Below are 16922 nucleotides of genomic sequence, written 5' to 3'. Positions count from 1 at the left end.
ATGGCATAGAGTGGCGAGACAGTATATGGACTCCATTGTACAGAAAAGGTGCAGTGAGTTGAAGAGTGTGGCTGGAGTCACAGTGCCTGCTTAAAGTTAACCAGCCCGAAGGCTTCCCATTCTGCAGAAGTGAATGCTGCCATTCAGTAAGGTGTCTTTTTGCTTAAGTCAACAAGAGTAAGGGCTGACTTTGTGACTAATCATAAGGAGGAGGAGGAATCTTACAGCCAAATGAGTTGACATTATCGTCAATATCAAAGATTGATTTTAACATAGGCAAAGAGGTTCATCTATCACCTGAGACACACATGGGTGCTCGATGCTCTGGTATTGGAGAGATGGTGACATGACTGCGAAGGGCAGCAGGCTGTTGTGACTAATCATAAGGAGGAGGAGGAATCTTACAGATTTGCTGTAACATCTAGAGTGTTTACATTTTCTTTATCTTCTCCCCTGAAAAGACGCTCGAGAGCCAAAGGGTCCACCAGGCCCTAGATGGTGAGGTATGCCACACAGGAGGTAAACAAGCTCTGACTTTACTGGGCTTTTTCAGGGCCACAAACTTTAGTTGGATGCTCCCCCGCAGTCTTGTATTGTGCTCTTGCCCCAAACACCAAAGACCACATTGATGTGGATCAGAAACCAACTTTTGCATCCACATTCTGAAACAGATTAAAACCATGTTCAGGAAGGGACAGAAAGCAGATATAAATGTGGCTTTTGCAAAATTCCAGCACCCAAACTTGAGGAAAAAATGAACAGAGGTCATGGTGCAGTTCCGTATGTAGGGAGGACATCATTACCAACACCAAGTATACCACTGACAGAGACAACACATAGCCATGAAATGACTTCTTGTGGCTTTCATACATTTTAAAGACTAGTCTGTGTCTGGAGGATATTTCAAAAGATGACAAAATGTGGAAGGAAGATATCTGCAGAACAAAGGACAGAAAATAATGTAAAGTCTCTCCATCGGCAAGGAAAAGCAAAACACCCTTAAGAGGTCTTCATGAAATCTCTTCATGTAAATAACCATCGATTGGAGTGGATCGTTCCTCAAGTAGCATTCGCAATGATGCACAAAGATGGCAACAAAATGATTAAGTTCTCAGTTATAGGACAATACATTTAGAAGATTTGTTCATTACTTTTTGGGTGTTTGCACAGTGATAGGATGAAATTATTTTATTTTTATGATTTCACAATCTGGGCAAAAGCATCCAACGCTATGCAAAAAAAAGAATTGCAAATTGTAATGTAATGTTTTTTACTTGTCAAACTATCTTACTGGAAAGCAAGCTTGAGTGTAAAATGTATTCAAACTACGATATGTGATGAAGTTGTATGTTGAATTTGGGGGAAAGGTTGGTTCAAAGACTGAGGCAAGACTATAATTTAGGGTCAAAGTCCTGTGAGAGAATATCATAGTCCACGTGTAGACCTTAAAAGACAAAAATGAAAGAAGTGTTGCATAACGTGGTCGCTAACATACTTGAGTATTACATGCTTATCTCCAAAAGAGTGAAGGCAGTCTTGCAAACAGGCAGGAGAGATGCCAGGTAGAGGGTGCAGAGTGCCAGATGTGTGAATTCAGCCAGCTACTGTCGAAAACAACCTTTTTTTACGTTTTCCTATAACCGATGGCCATTCACGTGATTATGGGCAGAGCATCAAGAGAACCAAGACTAGAGATAGGACATGGAAAAAACCACATAGTAATGTGATTGGCTGACAGAAACCAGCAACCCTACAAGGCTGCACAGCGTGAGTTTAGTCTCTGCTCGAGAGTCGAGCATCACATATAAGGGTGAGGTATACTTGCCTTCAAACCTGAAAAGGGCTCACGTGGGTGCATTTAATGCAATTAATCAGACTATCCTCCCGTTACATATGATGGAGCGATCTGCTGCAGGCAGAGATTGTGTCACGTGGGTAGCCCAGTCGGATTTGTACAGACCAAGCTGAGTGCTGCTTATCTACCATTACTTTGCTGTTCTCACAAAAGACATCAGAGAATAAGATAGAGATGAAAGAAAAAAAGAAAGGGCAGGCAAGACATTCTTGAAGTGCTAAAAGCTTCAATGAAAACTGTAATGTCTCACAAGTTCCTGCATCGACACAACCATCAGCCGCGTGACAAATGCAGCCCCAAACCCAGCATCAGAAGTGCAGACACAAACTCATTCAAACTTCGGGCCAGCCCAGGCTGGGCAAGCTAGCATCCTAGGGATTTGAGAAATGTGTCTAAAGATTTTACAAATGTTAGAGAAGAACCGGAGACATGTATTGATGAACCTAAAAGCATCCTCCAGTGTTACAACCCCTCCATGCATGATATGGACCTGCTTATGAGGGTGCCAACGCCAGAATGTAATCATTGAGTGTGGTTGGGCCAATGAGGATTTCAGAACAAGTGCACAGTTGGTATAAGTAAGGAATCATTTAGTAAAGAAAATCACAGTGGTGTACCCAAGGAAGACCAATGGGGCAAAGATGAATAAAAGTGAGCAAAAGAAGGATGATTGTCCAGAAGCTTATCTAAATTGCTTGAATGTAGTGTTAACCCAACTGTGATAAATCACAGGAGTTTATCACCTCTCCCCAAAGGGAAGCCATCCCTTTCGGGACTAGGGAAGTGAGCCTGGTATGCTCAACACCCGCTATGGGACAGGGTGAGCTGGTTCCCTCTCACGGTGACCTCCCCCCATAAGGGGACAGAAAAGCCCCAGAGAGAGACGCAGGTCACTGTCTGCTCCCTCCCCAGACACCAAAACCTTTACAGGATACTAGCAAAAAGTACCCTTCTCTGACGGGTTCTATGGACAGACGTGGCATCAATTGTTGAAAATCAATGATCCTGTAGGTCGCTGTTCTGATTCGCTTATCGCTTGATGTGCTTTGCACTCTGAAGTAAACTGCACTGAGAATGGGCATGCGTAGCTGACTGACATTCCCCAGAACAGACGTTGGGGGGAGGCGAGAGATGGTATGCTGCTGCATACTGGGACCTACTGTGCTCTCTCCCTATGTGTTGCTTCACCGTAACGTGGAGCAGCTTGTTGCAGTGCATTGCGGCGCAAATGTCCCAGAAACCGTGCATTCTAGGTTTGAGGACCGGTCCTTCTACGACCACATTGATGTTTTGCCGATTTCAGGCAACCGTCTAAGGTGTGAAAGTGCTGAAATCTGGGAAAAGGGATGGGTTGTCAAAATGTTATGTAGCTAGTAAGGTCGGGAGGCTCCTAACCGGTAACTATGCAAAATGTGGGGGTGTGGCTAGCAGCCATGAAGTAGGTCAACTCCTGCAACTGCTCCCGCCTGATCCGACTAGATCCGCACAGAAAAGACGGTCCGCCGCATACATTTTGCCTCCAATTGCAGGGGATCCGAAATACACCCCTCGGGAGTAAAGTGGGAAGTTTGAAGGGGTAAGGCTCTCAGGAAATGCCAGCAGAGCGGCTTGAAAACTTTGTAGGTCACCAGCCAATGCCAAACCAAGATGGCACCCGGGACCGTAGGAAGCTGTTAACTGAGGCCGGGCGGCTGCGAGGACTGAGACAGGCATCTGAATACAGGCAGTGAGGTTGGCAGACGGCTGAGACCAAGTTGGGAAGCAGATGGGCGCACACGGGTTAAGTGTGTTGTGCCTGTGCTGACAAGCCGAGGTACAGGCTGAGATGCGCTCCCGCTGACGACCGCCCGAAATAGGCGGTGGATGCCCCCAAGCAAATAGCAAGCAGAGGAGAGGTGCAGTGAGAGACTTGCAACCCCTCTCGAGTACCCAGCACTCCAGAGAAGACCTTCCAGGACAGCGGCACAGGTAGACCCAACGCAGGTTAATGAGGGATCCAAATACTGCTACTTGCTTACCACCATCTGAATTGGCATCCTAATGGTACGGGCGAGCAGATTCCTCTTCAGAGACCTGACTGGCGCACAACTAAAGGCGCAGGCCGCTGTTAAAGGGATTCCGGGAGATAATCAGAAAAATTGCCCCACCACACCTCAACTGCCCAGCACCTGAAACATTAGCATGAAACCCACGACGTCTGCGGGATAATATTCGAATACCACCTGGATACGCTTTGGCAGTGCACTGGGCTAATGACACTTGTGGCTTACTGCCGGGTGTTTAGATAGACTGGATGCCTCCTAAATCAGCCAAATTGAAGGCCAATCAAACGACACTCGATAGTTACACCAGAACCCTGCACCAGGCACCTGTGGGGATAATGGCGTTGTTGCAGGCGAAGGAAGGAGATGCACAATCAAGTGATGCAGGCTATAGCAGACTTAAAAGCCACATTAGGAACACAAATAGAAGAGTCAAGATACATGTTGGACTATTGCGCCAGGACACTAGCTGACTGCACCACGAGTTTGGAAAGTCAAATGAAAGAATACTGAGGAGCGCCAGGAAACGCACACCAATGTTCAGATCATGCAACAGAAGGTTAGAATATTGGAAAATAGGGTGGAAGACGCAGAAGGTAGAGCCTGCAGAAACATTGTCCGGGTTGCCAGAGGGGTAAGAAGGCACAGACCCCACAACATACGTGGAAAACATTTTTCTACAAGGAATCGGGCCCTGAAATCTTACACAAGGCTTCACATTCAAAAGTGCACCCATGGCACTCACCAGGCGGTCGCCTCCAGGAGCCCTGTTAGACCGATAATTGCAAAGGTCCTGAACTATAAGGATAGAGGTAAAAATCCTATCCTACTCCAGACAGGGTGGTATACTGCGGAGAGCTTCAGCAGGCCTGGCGGTCTACCCCGATTACACCTTCCAGTTGCAGAATAACCAAGCACAATTTTCAGTGGCTCAAGCAAGGCTCAGGACAGCTGGCCTGAAATATATGCTGGATCTGCCCGGCACGACTAAAGGTCCTATACAAAAACCGGGCCCTATTCTTTGACCTTCCCCAGGAAGTACAGGCGTGAACGGACAGAGAGGATACGGCCCGCACAGAGGACGAAGTAGACGATCAAGCTAAGCACAAGTGAATCATGGTATAGATGGAGAACAAAGTATAACTGAGGCGCTCCTTACAATTATACCCGTTTTACTTAATCAGGACCAGAATGCCAGAAGAGAACCCCAGAACACGCAGGTAGGCGGACAGCTCCTCCAGAAAGTGGTCCTCCTTTCTTTTCATAACACCACATGGCGGGACTCACCACATGTTTGGATCATCATCTTCAAGAGAGGAGATAGTCTCATTCCTGCGGCCACGATGCCTACAGAGTTTTGTTTTCTGGCACACTTGTTTTTGCGACCACCCGCTATGCACAAGCCTCAAGTACGTATACTGGAGGCGGATGCGAGAAGCGGACATTTTCGAGCGTGGGTGACGATGCTGGGCAATTGTTTTTAGTTTGGGGAAGTTAACTGGGTTGTGTTTTGCCTGTACTAGTGACTGTGTGGAACTATGGTACTGTAACTTTGGGTGGATCTCCGACCTGGGAAGGGCGGGGCACCTAACAGACCAGAGGCGGGTGACCTCTTCTTATTAGACCAAGGTTCATGGCCAGTGCCATAAATGTACTTACCTGGAACGGCAGGGGCTTAAACAGTTTTTACTCATATCTGAGAAGATGCAAAATAGATATATCGCTTTGTTGCAAGAGACACCTTTATCGGCCGAAAAGCAAACCCCATTAGTGAGTAAATGGAGGGGGAGGGTGATCGCCTCCCGGTAATCTGCCTATGCCTGAAGGGTCCTAATTAGGTTAGCGCCCACGGTACCATTTAACGTCACCCATATTAAAACTGACAATGAGGGCAGGATGGTGTTGGTACAGGGTCTTCTAGAACATGTGGACACATACTTTGTCAACCCGTATGCTCCCAATCATAATACTGCCACATTCTTCCAGACATTATACCCAAAGTTTAGCCCATATAGAAACAATACCATCATATGGGGGCTGACTTTAATTGCACACTGAATCCAATACTGGACAGATCAGACACCAAATTCCATAAACCAGCCCCACCTGCTAGGTCTTTGGAGACGCTCCTATCATTTGATTTGATGGATATCTGGAGGGCAGTCCACCCAGACTCAAGACATTTCTCGCACTTCTCAGCACCACATGAAGTACACACTAGGATAGATTACTTTTTTAGTTGCCTGCAAATTGACTCATCACATCACACTTGTAGAGTACAAAGGAAGGGCCCTATCAAATCACGGCTGCTGTGTCTGCAATGGCAGTATGTGCCCCCTAGAGCTCCAATACCTACATGGAGGCTTAGGAGTGAATCCTTGCACAATATCTCCTTCCAAGATCACATCAAAGATATCATCAATGTCTATGTTACACATAACGCAGGCAGTGTACCCAGTGCAGGAACTTTCTGGGAGGCTCTCAAAGTGGTTATCAGGGGAGCCGGCATAGCCAAGTCTGGCAGTGTTCAGGCAACAATCAGTAGAGAATAATCCTCAGCGCAGGACCAATTACGGAAATTGGAGCAGACCCAAGCGGGTCAAACTGGCAGTGATGCAAAGGTAGATGAGCAGAGAAAGAAATGTGTGGAATGTTGGGAGCAGTTGGGAAAAATACTGATTCCATGTAAACTGAGAGGCAGCATAAAGAGGGGGATAAAGTAGGCAGGCTGCTGGCATGGCCCTATCCACTCGATACATAAACAGCAGGGGGACCTGTGCCATACACAAGTGGGAATCAATGCAGCCTTCCAAGAATTTTATCAGTTCCTCTATCAGGAGGGGCCCCAAACAATGCAGGCTCATATAGAGGAAGTACTATAAGAGATAAACCTCCCTAGCCTAAGCCAAGAGACATTTGATTCTTGGAAGCACACATTAAGCTCGAAGAAATACAATGTATGATCAGAGCTCTGCCAACAGCAAGACCCCAGGTTCGGACGGCCTGCCTGGAGAGTTCTATAAAGAGTATGCGACAGTGCCGGCCCCGCATTTACTTTACGCCTTCACTGACTCTTAGGATGCAGGAGCCCTCCCTCACAGCTTGAGGGAATCGATTATTATACCCCCTCCCCAGACTCCACAAAGCACTAAGGGAGTGTAGTTCACATAGGCCCCTGCCAATGTTTAACTAGGACAATAAGATATTGACTTCTACGTTAGCAAACGGGTTGACGAGGGTGATCCACACTCTGGTACATTCCGATCAAACGAGATATGTGCCAGGTAGAAGCATGGCTTGGAATCTGCGGTGGTTGCACCACGTGATAGATAGTACCGATCCTGGGAGACTACTTGCGCCATAGCCATGCTTGATGCTGTAAAGGTGTCCAATTCAGTGCTACGGGACTGGCTTTATGCAACGCTGTGCAGGTTCGGCTTAGGGCAGGCATACATAAAATGGATACAACAGGTTTATACTCGACCAGTCGCAAGAGTTTCTGCCTGCACCTCTTTTAGTCGAGTTTGCATGGCATTTACAAGGTCTTGCATCTGTGCCATAATGCAATTTGTCGGCGTCTCAAACTTTAAGATTTACCAGTGAAAGACAAGAATAATAGCCCACTTAACGCCACTCCTCTGTATCATGATGGCGGTGGTAGCAGAATGGATCCAGCCTATCAGCGCTTGTTCTGGGATCTGAATTGTAAACATAACGCCAGAGACAAGAACCCCAAAAGTGGAACCAGGAGGGAAAAGGGAAAGCCAGAAAAACCCTTGTTTGAATTGGTGTTCTGAAAATGGGGACACTAGCCCGGCCAGCAGAAAAAGGAAACTGTCAGCTTAACACCAGGGATCTGTTTTTGAAATGGGGAAGGGTCCAAAGCATAGGGGCAAATGGGCGATCATCTGTCCCCAGGGAAGGGAGGCAAACAAAAAATAAAAAAATAAAATCAGTTTTGGGTGGGGCCACTAGCCACCAGGCCTTTTTTAAAGGGGTGTGGCCCTCTCCCTCCACCCTAAGTGGATGGGTGGAACATCATGTAGCCCTCCCTAGGGGCAGATTTCTGCCCCTAGGAAGCGGTAAATGAGATGCCCCTCCTTCCATTTGGGGTGGAGGAGAGAGGCCACTAGACATATTGGCACAGTCCCCCCACCCCAAGCTTGGGGCAGTAAGTTTTGCCCCCCACTAGGAAAGGGGCAACACAAAAAAGTTTTAAAAATATATATTAAGAGATTTGGGTGGGAGTGGGGGGGGCACTAGACCACCAGGATTTTTTGTGCCTTGAAAAGGGGCAGGGGGGTGGCCCTCTCCCTCCCACCCTAAGTGGATGGGGGCACCTCATGTAGCCCTCCCTGGGAGAAGATTTCTGCCCCTAGGAAGGGGTAAATGAGATGCCCCCCATCCATTTGGGGTGGGGGAGAGGCCACTGGAAATATTGGCAGAGGCCCCCGAACCCCCAAGCTTGGGGCAGTACGTTTTGCCCCCAAGGAACATTGCTTCTCTGCAAAGAGGCAAGAAGCCCACACAACCTTGTTTGATGAGGAAGGGCATGGTAACTGTGTAGTCCATCAGGATAAGTACAGACTTGCCCGCACCATGGCAGCATGATAACTCCCAACTCCAGCAAATGGAGGTGTTCTCTGCTTTCTAATGGAAACCACAGGTCTCGAACTTTCTAGTCTTTTAGGTGAGCACCCCACCCTTTCAAAGGACACATCCGTAACCATGGTCAGTTGGGGTCAGGGCTACAGAAAAAACACCCTTTTCAGTGGGCTGTTTCTCTGGCACCACCATTCCAGGTCTCGGGACGCAGAGACCTGAAGATCTGAGGCGAGTCCCTGAAACTGAGACCACTGTCAACTGAGAAGCCACTGCAGCAGCCTCTGGCACCACAAGAATGGAACAGGCAGAAAAGGAGAGTTAGGAAAAATGTTCTGCGATGGGAAGACACGCAACATCTTGGAGATGGCAGAATTGGCCAAGTTCATTCTTCAGGGCAAGACGGAGATTACCACAATCCTTATATCAAAGATGCGGCATTTTAAGTTAGCTGCTGTAACTTTCAGGGCAGTAAATTCACGTACAAATTATAATCTGTTCTGCCCAGATTTTAGTAACCTTTGAAATCTGGTGAATGTCCAAGGAAGAAAACTGTGCCATTTGGCACTGTGGTAATGTTCATTAGCATTATTACCTTTAATGGGGAGCTAGGGATGATAATGGCAAAGGCCTGGTGTTGGCTGACTTGGCGGGACTAGCCATGCATAAGATAGCCGCCATGTAACAAAGGAAGGAGAAAGCTTCTTTTTTTGTTAGGAAGCTGCAGGAAACAAATGATGGTTCAGGGGCGTTGGGTCCCCACGTGCATTGTGATTGTAGATGGATTCACGCCTGGAGCCATGGCATGTGGTACAGTATGTGTAATATTACATGCCCAATTCACCTAAAACCAACAAAGACCATCATAAAAAACACTGCCTACATGTAAGAAAATATTTGTTGCTTTGCAGTTACCTCTTTTTGTACCCAACAACAGTTTTTTCTTTAGTTGCCTCTCAAGCTTTTCTTTTTCTGCCTTTTCTTTCGCTATTCTAGCACGTCTCTGTTTTTCCTCCGCATCCCTTCTTCTCATATTCTCCTTTGCTGCTTGCTGCAAAACATGCAAATAAGTTGATTAAGTGATAGCAAAGGTTTAAATGATACAAACAATGGGGAGAAAAAAAACCCACATTATTTCCAAACTACATGCGCATTTTTTTTTACAATATCAGCAGAAAATACAACACGAATGACACTGCAGTGATCCTGCATTATATATGTGTCTATTTCAACTAAAGAAAAAGACAAATGTTGATCTCTTGATAATCAAGGGTATTTGTGGTGGGAAAAGTCTGCACATATATAAGCCATGCCAGGGAACAGAAACCTTACATTGGAATTGAAATTCTGCTAAACTACAACGAAATGTTGTATAAATTGTGTAGCTAAGGCTGCACGTCAATGTGCAAAAGACCATGGTAAAGGAGAAATGACTTACTGGTAATGTTCCTTCTATGGATTCTTCTCACAAAAAGTGATGAACAAGGCATCCGATTTACAGAAGCTCTTTGTCCGCTTAACCCCCCCCTGGTGCTGGAATAGTAGGGGAGCTGGACCCAAGGGAAGGGGGGCCGGAGGCTGATCCACCAAACGGGGGAATTCTGAGAACCAAGGTCTGGCTGGCCACCACAGCGCTAGCAAGATGAGTGTCTGATTCCTTTACCTTGCAGATGATCCTATGAATGAACGGGGTGGAGGGGAAAAGCGTATGCACTCATGTCGTTCCACTGAATCTGCAAAGCGTCCCCCAGAAAGTCCCTGCCTTGCCCCATCCAGGATGCAGACTGGTGGCTTCTCCTGTTGCTCTTGGTGGCTAATAGGTCCACCTGAGGGTGGCCCCACCTGATATCGCGCTCAGGACATACTCATTCAACTGCCACTCGTAGTTGTCGACCCCCAGCCTGCTTAGTCTGTCCTCCTCCAAGTTGGATTTCCCCAGTTGGTGGATGTTGTTCACCAGTGCCTGCTACCATATGTCGATCGACAGCCTGCACAGCGGAGGAGACCTGCTACCTCCCTGCTTGTTGATGTAATACATGCATGTGGAGCCGTCTGAATGCAAACCGACTTGTTGCTGACCATGGGGAGGAATGCTTTGAGAGCAAGCCAGATGGCCATCATCTCAAGCCAGGCTCCAGTTGTTCCTGCTATGAACAGACTCCATGGACACAGTGGTTGTCCAGTGTAGCCCCCATCCCTCTAGGGACAAGTCTGTGAACTCCGGGGGCGGCTGCCAGAACGGCCTGCCCACTAACAGGTTGGCATCTGCGCTCCACCACGAGAGGTACTGGTGAAGGTGTTGTGTTACCCTGACTGGAGTTGCTTGGGAGCCTGTTTTCTGATTCCAAGAGGCTGAGAAATGCAGCTGCAGCCTCCTCATCTTGAGTCTTGTATTTGGCACTGCCAAGAGGCAAGCCGCCATTTCTCCGAGTAGGTGCTGGTACCACCATGCCAAGGTTACTGGTCTGCTGAGAAAATGCCCTGTAGCCTTCTTGATGGTCGTGATCTTGTCCTCGCAGGGGAAGATCGTTTCCACCCTTATATCCCAAATTAGCCCCAGGAATGTTAAGGACTGCGTGGGAAGTAGCTGTGACTTCCTGAGATTGATCAAGAGCCTCAAATCGTATAGCATGTGCTTGAGTGTGGCAGCTGTGCGCTGGACTCCATCGGGCGACTCTGCTTGGACGAGCCAGCCATCAAGGTATGGATAAATGTGGTAGCCCTCTGCCCTGAGCAGGGCTGCTACAGCATTCATTGGCCATGCAAAGACCCTCAGAGCCGAATTGAGGCCAAAAGGCACGACCTTGTATTGGAAATGAAAGTCCATGATCCTGAACCGGAGGAAGGAAAGATGGGTCTTCCAAATCGGGACGTGCATGTACGCATCTTTCAGATCCAAGAAGCACATCCAGGCTCCCACACACAATGTCTCTGCAATGAGTGCTGGGGTAAACATCTTGTACTTATGGCGAGGTATGGAAATGTTCAAGGATGAACGGTCTAGTACAACTCTTTTTCTGTATGGCGAAGATACAGGAATAGAAGCCCATGCCTCGCTTTGAGGCTGGAACCTCCTCCACCATCTTACTCGCCATGAGCGAGCGGATCTCCGCCAGCAGAGTTGCCACCCCAATCTGTGGGTGGGGGGTGCGAGGGAGAGGAAATGGAGGTATCAGCAGGCGGAAGCCCGAGGAAACCACAGGAGAATCCATGGGTCCGCGAACCTTGCCAGCCAGGAATTAATGTGAAGGGCAAGCCTGCCCCCAGCCGGTGGTGGATCTGGATGGCACTGTCACCATTTCGTTCCTTCTGAGCTGGTGCCTGGGAAGGGGATTGGAAGAACCCCTTGTCAGATGATTTGTACTGCTTGCGCAGGTGCTGGTTGGGTGACCTGTCCGGCTGCCTGGAACATCGGTCCTAGAAGCCCCTGAAGTCACCGAAGGTACGACCTCTGCTAGAGTGTGAGTGACTCTGGCTATAGGTCTTGGTGGCAGATTTAGTTAGAATGGACAGGGACTTAGCTGTTTGGGAGCGGTTTTTCTTTTTATCAAGCTATTTGTTTTTGAAAGAAACAAGCCCCAACTTTGAAGGGGAGGTTGATGATGCGCTCCTGCATGTTGGGGTTAAACTTAGTCGCTTTAAGCCAGGCTGTCCTCCTCTTGTCGGTGGCCATACAAATAGCCGTGCCTGTGGTGTCTATGCGTGCCACCGTCGACTCCATGATATCCTGGCCACTATCTTCGCCTCTACCAGACCCGCCTTGAATCTTTCCCGACTCTGCTGGAAGCTCAGGGAGGAAGTCCACTATCTCCCGCCAAAGCTTTGGATTAACCGAGGCAAGCATGGCATCCGCATTGGCCTACCGCAGGCGGAGCGTAGCATTGGAATAGATCTTCCTCCCATATGCATCCAGGAGCTTTTCTTCCTTTTGTAGCAGGTCTAATGTAGGAGCAGATGTGGATGCTTAGAATACATAGAGGCTTCCAGAATAACTGAGGAATGCAACTGCACCGACAGAATGAGAGCATGCCCCTCAGCCTACCTATACTTGGCATCCATGCGCTTATTGGTAGGTTGTGTGGGATGTGGATTCACCCAGTTTTTCTTGGCTAAAGCTTCGACATCCTTCTGCAAAGGGATGCCGGTTCTTGTTGAACGGATGGTGAGCACCTCTGCCAATACCCCCGCCTCTGGTTGTTAAACCTACAGCTGTGAGATCCCTAGATGCTCTGCAAAGCCTGCTAGACTCTCATTCAAGGCCTTAGCTGCGGAGGAAGAGTCCTGGTACTCGTCGTCCTTATCCCCTGCTGTGTGCTGCAGGCCAGGTGCTGCTGGTGGAGTGCTGACAGGCAGTGCCGATGGTTGCGGCAGGGGCTGCATCGAGGGCAGAACCGCCATGACGATATGCACCTGAGGTGGTGCGGGAACCTGGGCCTGCACTGGTACTGGGGCCATTACAGGAGGTTGAGACGGTACAGGAGGAAGCATGCTTTGAATGACCCCCCTGAGTATGGTGTCCATTTGTGGTGATCTCATGAGGGCGAGGAACTTTTTTCGAAGAACCTGTCCTCACACACTGGTGAGGAGCCTACTGGAGTGGGAGCAGGTCCTTGGACCGGTACCTGTTGCTGTGATCTCGCTGCACCTTGCTAGCATAGCTAGGGTCTGTGAATTGCCCCTGTGCAGATGCAGTTGTGTATGAGGTGGACCAGGTAACTGGTGTTGACCAATCCCACCTTGACGTGCGCGCTGATGCCGGTCTGATGGAATGCGAAGGCCGTGGAAGAGCCACCAGTTTGTCAGGCCGGGCTGCCTTTTTATACTGTACTGTGCCACGTGCCTGCTGCGCGACTGCTGTACTGGGATCAGTCTCCGCCTGCACGCTGGATTGAAAAGGCTCAAACCTTCCCGGCACCTCATGTAGGTACCTGGTAGGCGGAGTGCCCACGGCCATGGCACCGGTAGTGCTGGTAATGAATATAGGTGCCCCCACAGGATCGGGCCCGGTATCAGAGAAGAGCCCCTCGAGGAGGTATACGAGTCTTGCGGCCCCTCAGCAGTGGGACCGGGATGGTCTGTGGACCCTCAGCCGGTTGCTCCTCGAGCCTTGGTACTCTTCCTTATCTTAGGACCTGGAAGGACCCTCCCACTTGGACGCTTCCAAGGGAAGGAGTCACCATTGCGGGGTGAAGGGGACAACAGGGCACCTACCTTTGGCCTGGTCTTCCTGACGACGTACTCCTTGAGGTTCTCCGGTGGTAATCTCGAGAACAGCTCCCTCCACCTGGCCAAGCGGTTCTTCAATGAACGCGGAGTGAGTGCGTTGCATGCCGAACAGCCGTGGTCTCGGCCAACGCACCTGAGGCAGAGCGCGTGCGGCTCCGACGTGGGAAGGAATGCTTGCAGGCCAAAGACCTGCTGAATCCCACCACCGCTGATGTGAGCCGGGGAGAAGAGTGGCACCAGCGGATAGAATACCCTGAACTCTGAAGAATTGCCTAGGGAACAAAAAAGGGAAGAAATATCCCGGGGAAATAAGGTCTGCTTCCATCAACGCGGAAAAGAGGACTGGGGAGCGGTGCCGGTGGGCGAACTCAGGGGAGCACATGCTCCCAGGACCGCACTCTCGCCCGCCTCTAAATTTAAAGGGGAAGACAATTTTTCTGGTGAAAAAGTTCAGGTTCCCATCCCTAGCGAGGGATGCCCATACAGTATGGAGGAAAGGGGACGGGACATAGGAGTAACTCTGTGTGTATAGCTTGATTATGGCCTTAGATGGAGCAGCCCGCTGTTTGTTTTATGAACGTACTGATAACGGAGGTGAATTGACAAGCTTTTCTTTTCCTCCCCTCCTTGAGGTTACGATGATCCCCACGTGCAGCTAACTCCATACCAAGGTAAGGATATCTTTCAACATATTCTATGTTATCAAATTGAAACCCCAAGGTAGGGCAATTTATTCTATGGCCAGACACAATCATGACTTTGGTCTTACTCATGTCCATCACTAAATCGTTTATGGAGACATACGATATGAGTTTGTTAGACTTGGCTTTCACCCCCCTAATGGTACGATCCATTATGACCAAATCCTCTGCATATAACATAATGGCGATAGGTGTAGTTCCTAGTGTTACAGGACAGCCCACTGTTGTCAATAGTCGAGAGGGTAGATAAGTAGATCAACCAAATAAAGATTAAATAACAGGGAAGCCAGCACGCACCCTTGCTTGACCCCCCTGTTGACCCTCACTGATGTAGACAAGGTACCTACTGGATCACACACAAATAGGTATAGAGCATGCATCAGTTCAATCATGAGTATTTAATAAAGGACCCTAAATGAGTCTACTAGCACTATACCTACTCAGAAGCACACGCTATCCCTGTAGGGTGATGCTGTCCCTAGGTCAAGGCAGGTGCGCCACCTATCTAATAGAAAAGGAAAAGGTAGGAACTATTCCTATCTCTTCAATGTGTCAATCACAAAATGTTTAAAAAGAGAAAGACCAAATCCCTACCTATTGGCAGTCTGGACATTTCACAGAGGAATATTTCCTTTGGCTATTCATTACTTCAGCTCCAGTCCACTGCCAATGTGGTAGATTTTTTCAACTGGGTATCAGCAGTACTATGTCGGCAAGGCAATCGACATCGGTGGTTGATTCACATCTATCGTATCCACACATTTTGTAAGGATATTGTTACAACAAAAACTGGGTGTGCTTCTGACAAGGGCTAGTGAAAGCGGACTCATTTAGTGTCTTTTTTTAAATACTCATGATTGAACTGTTGCATGTGATACAAAATACTGAGTACCTAACAGTAGGGCTTATACCCAGTGAAGGTGTACTAATTCAATTGTATCCCTGACTGTTTTTGTGACAAGGTACCTACGCCATTCATTCGAACCTGGACTCCTTTATTCGTATGCACAAGAATGAGAATTGATAATAACCAATGTGGACATCCCAATGATGTTAACTTTTGCCACAGAGTGGTGCGGTTAACTGAATCAAATGCTGCACTGAAGTCGACAAAGATCAGATATATTCCTGGGTTGCCCCTGAAGCAGCCTCCTGGATCAGTCTATACAACAATTTAATATTGTGGGTTGCGACCGATCAAGGACAAAAGCCTGTCTGCAGAGGGTAGTATGTTGTTCTCATCTACCCATTTTCGGAGTGCTATCAATACAAAAGAGGCAATCAGTTTTTCAGTCATGTCAAGAAGTGAAAGGAATCTGTAATTCTCGGGTAATTCTCGGTCTCCTTTTTACAGACTTTATCAAATAGTATTTTTTAAAACTTTTCCCAAGGTCCTGGGTCGAGCTTCAGCACTATGTTAGAAAGTCTGTGAGGACAGGGTGCTCTGGAATCCTTTACGCAGGTAAAAGCAGTATGGATATCATCCATGCTGATATATAACAGCAGGATTTCCCTTCCTCTTCACGCTGTTCACAGAAAGGCGGTTCCTGTCTTAGTCTTGATGTGTTCTAGCCATCTGTGCTCACAGATGGGGTTTACGGTATGCTTTTGTTTGTCCGCTTTAGCCATAGTCAGCGTCTGCCAGATGGTTCAGGGTGCTCTGCTTTGCAGTGCAGTAATCATTTGTTGCCAGCGAGCATTTTTATCTGAGAACCTCCCTCTTTTCAACAAGGCTTTGTATTCCTGCTTTAGCCTCTTGAGCTTCATATCCACTTCACACCCAGTACCCCCTTACACTTCTAACTTTTCTAATATTCCTTCTCATTTCACGTTCAGCCTTGTGAATTTCGATGTCAAAGGTATTCCTATGCTTTAGATTTGTGATAGTCGGGTCTCTCTGTTCGAGTGTGTCAGATTTGATTGTTTTTTTATGGCTCTCTTCCATTTCATTTACATTAGAACGTGAAAAGACCACTAACTCAGAAGTGGAGAGCTGGGTGACCATCGATGTTCCTAAGGGTCCACCGTATCTGATTACCAGCATTGTTCACTTTCACCCCGCTACCGGCTATTAGCCTTTTATGGACCTAGGGCATTCTTAACGTCAGCTCTATGATGGAACAGTCACTGTAATCAGTCTACAGCACTTTTAGAGCCTCTACTTTCTCCACGTAAGAATGACCTCTGAAGAAGTACTGCAAAGTAGCCAGCTTTTTGCATGAACGCCAAGTACACTGTCCTGGGCAATCCCCAGATGTCCTTCCGTTAAGCGTAACCAAATCCCACTCTCAAGAAATCCACCCACTGCTCTCCCATTCTGTTCCCTCTCATCTGTACCATCATGCTGTCTGTATTTACGTTCTTGTAAATAGCACACTTATCTAAATCCCTACAACCAGCATTGAGGTTGCCCCCTAATAGAATAAATTAATGTCCGGGGTTAGTCATCCAAAATGTGCATGTAGCATCTATACACTCATGTATTTTGTCCAAGTT

At 47.9% G+C, this 16922-nt stretch overlaps 1 protein-coding gene across 7 annotated transcripts in view; it reads right to left on the bottom strand.

The window, feature by feature from the left end:
* DIAPH3 (diaphanous related formin 3) overlaps window positions 1-16922 on the bottom strand; it is a 2562783-nt gene that overhangs the window by 597260 nt on the left and 1948601 nt on the right. For all 7 annotated transcript variants that reach the window (XM_069640497.1, XM_069640493.1, XM_069640496.1 and 4 more), the window contains one exon: window positions 9415-9550. In XM_069640497.1, the coding sequence (XP_069496598.1) occupies window positions 9415-9550 (136 nt within the window). The remainder of the gene's footprint in view (window positions 1-9414; window positions 9551-16922) is intronic.

The sequence above is a fragment of the Ambystoma mexicanum genome, chromosome 7q, assembly GCF_040938575.1.
Source record: "Ambystoma mexicanum isolate Mex_15411 chromosome 7q, UKY_AmexF1_1, whole genome shotgun sequence".
NCBI lineage: Eukaryota > Metazoa > Chordata > Amphibia > Caudata > Ambystomatidae > Ambystoma > Ambystoma mexicanum.
Note: the sequence above shows the minus strand (reverse complement) of the source record. Positions and strands in the feature narration are given on the sequence as shown.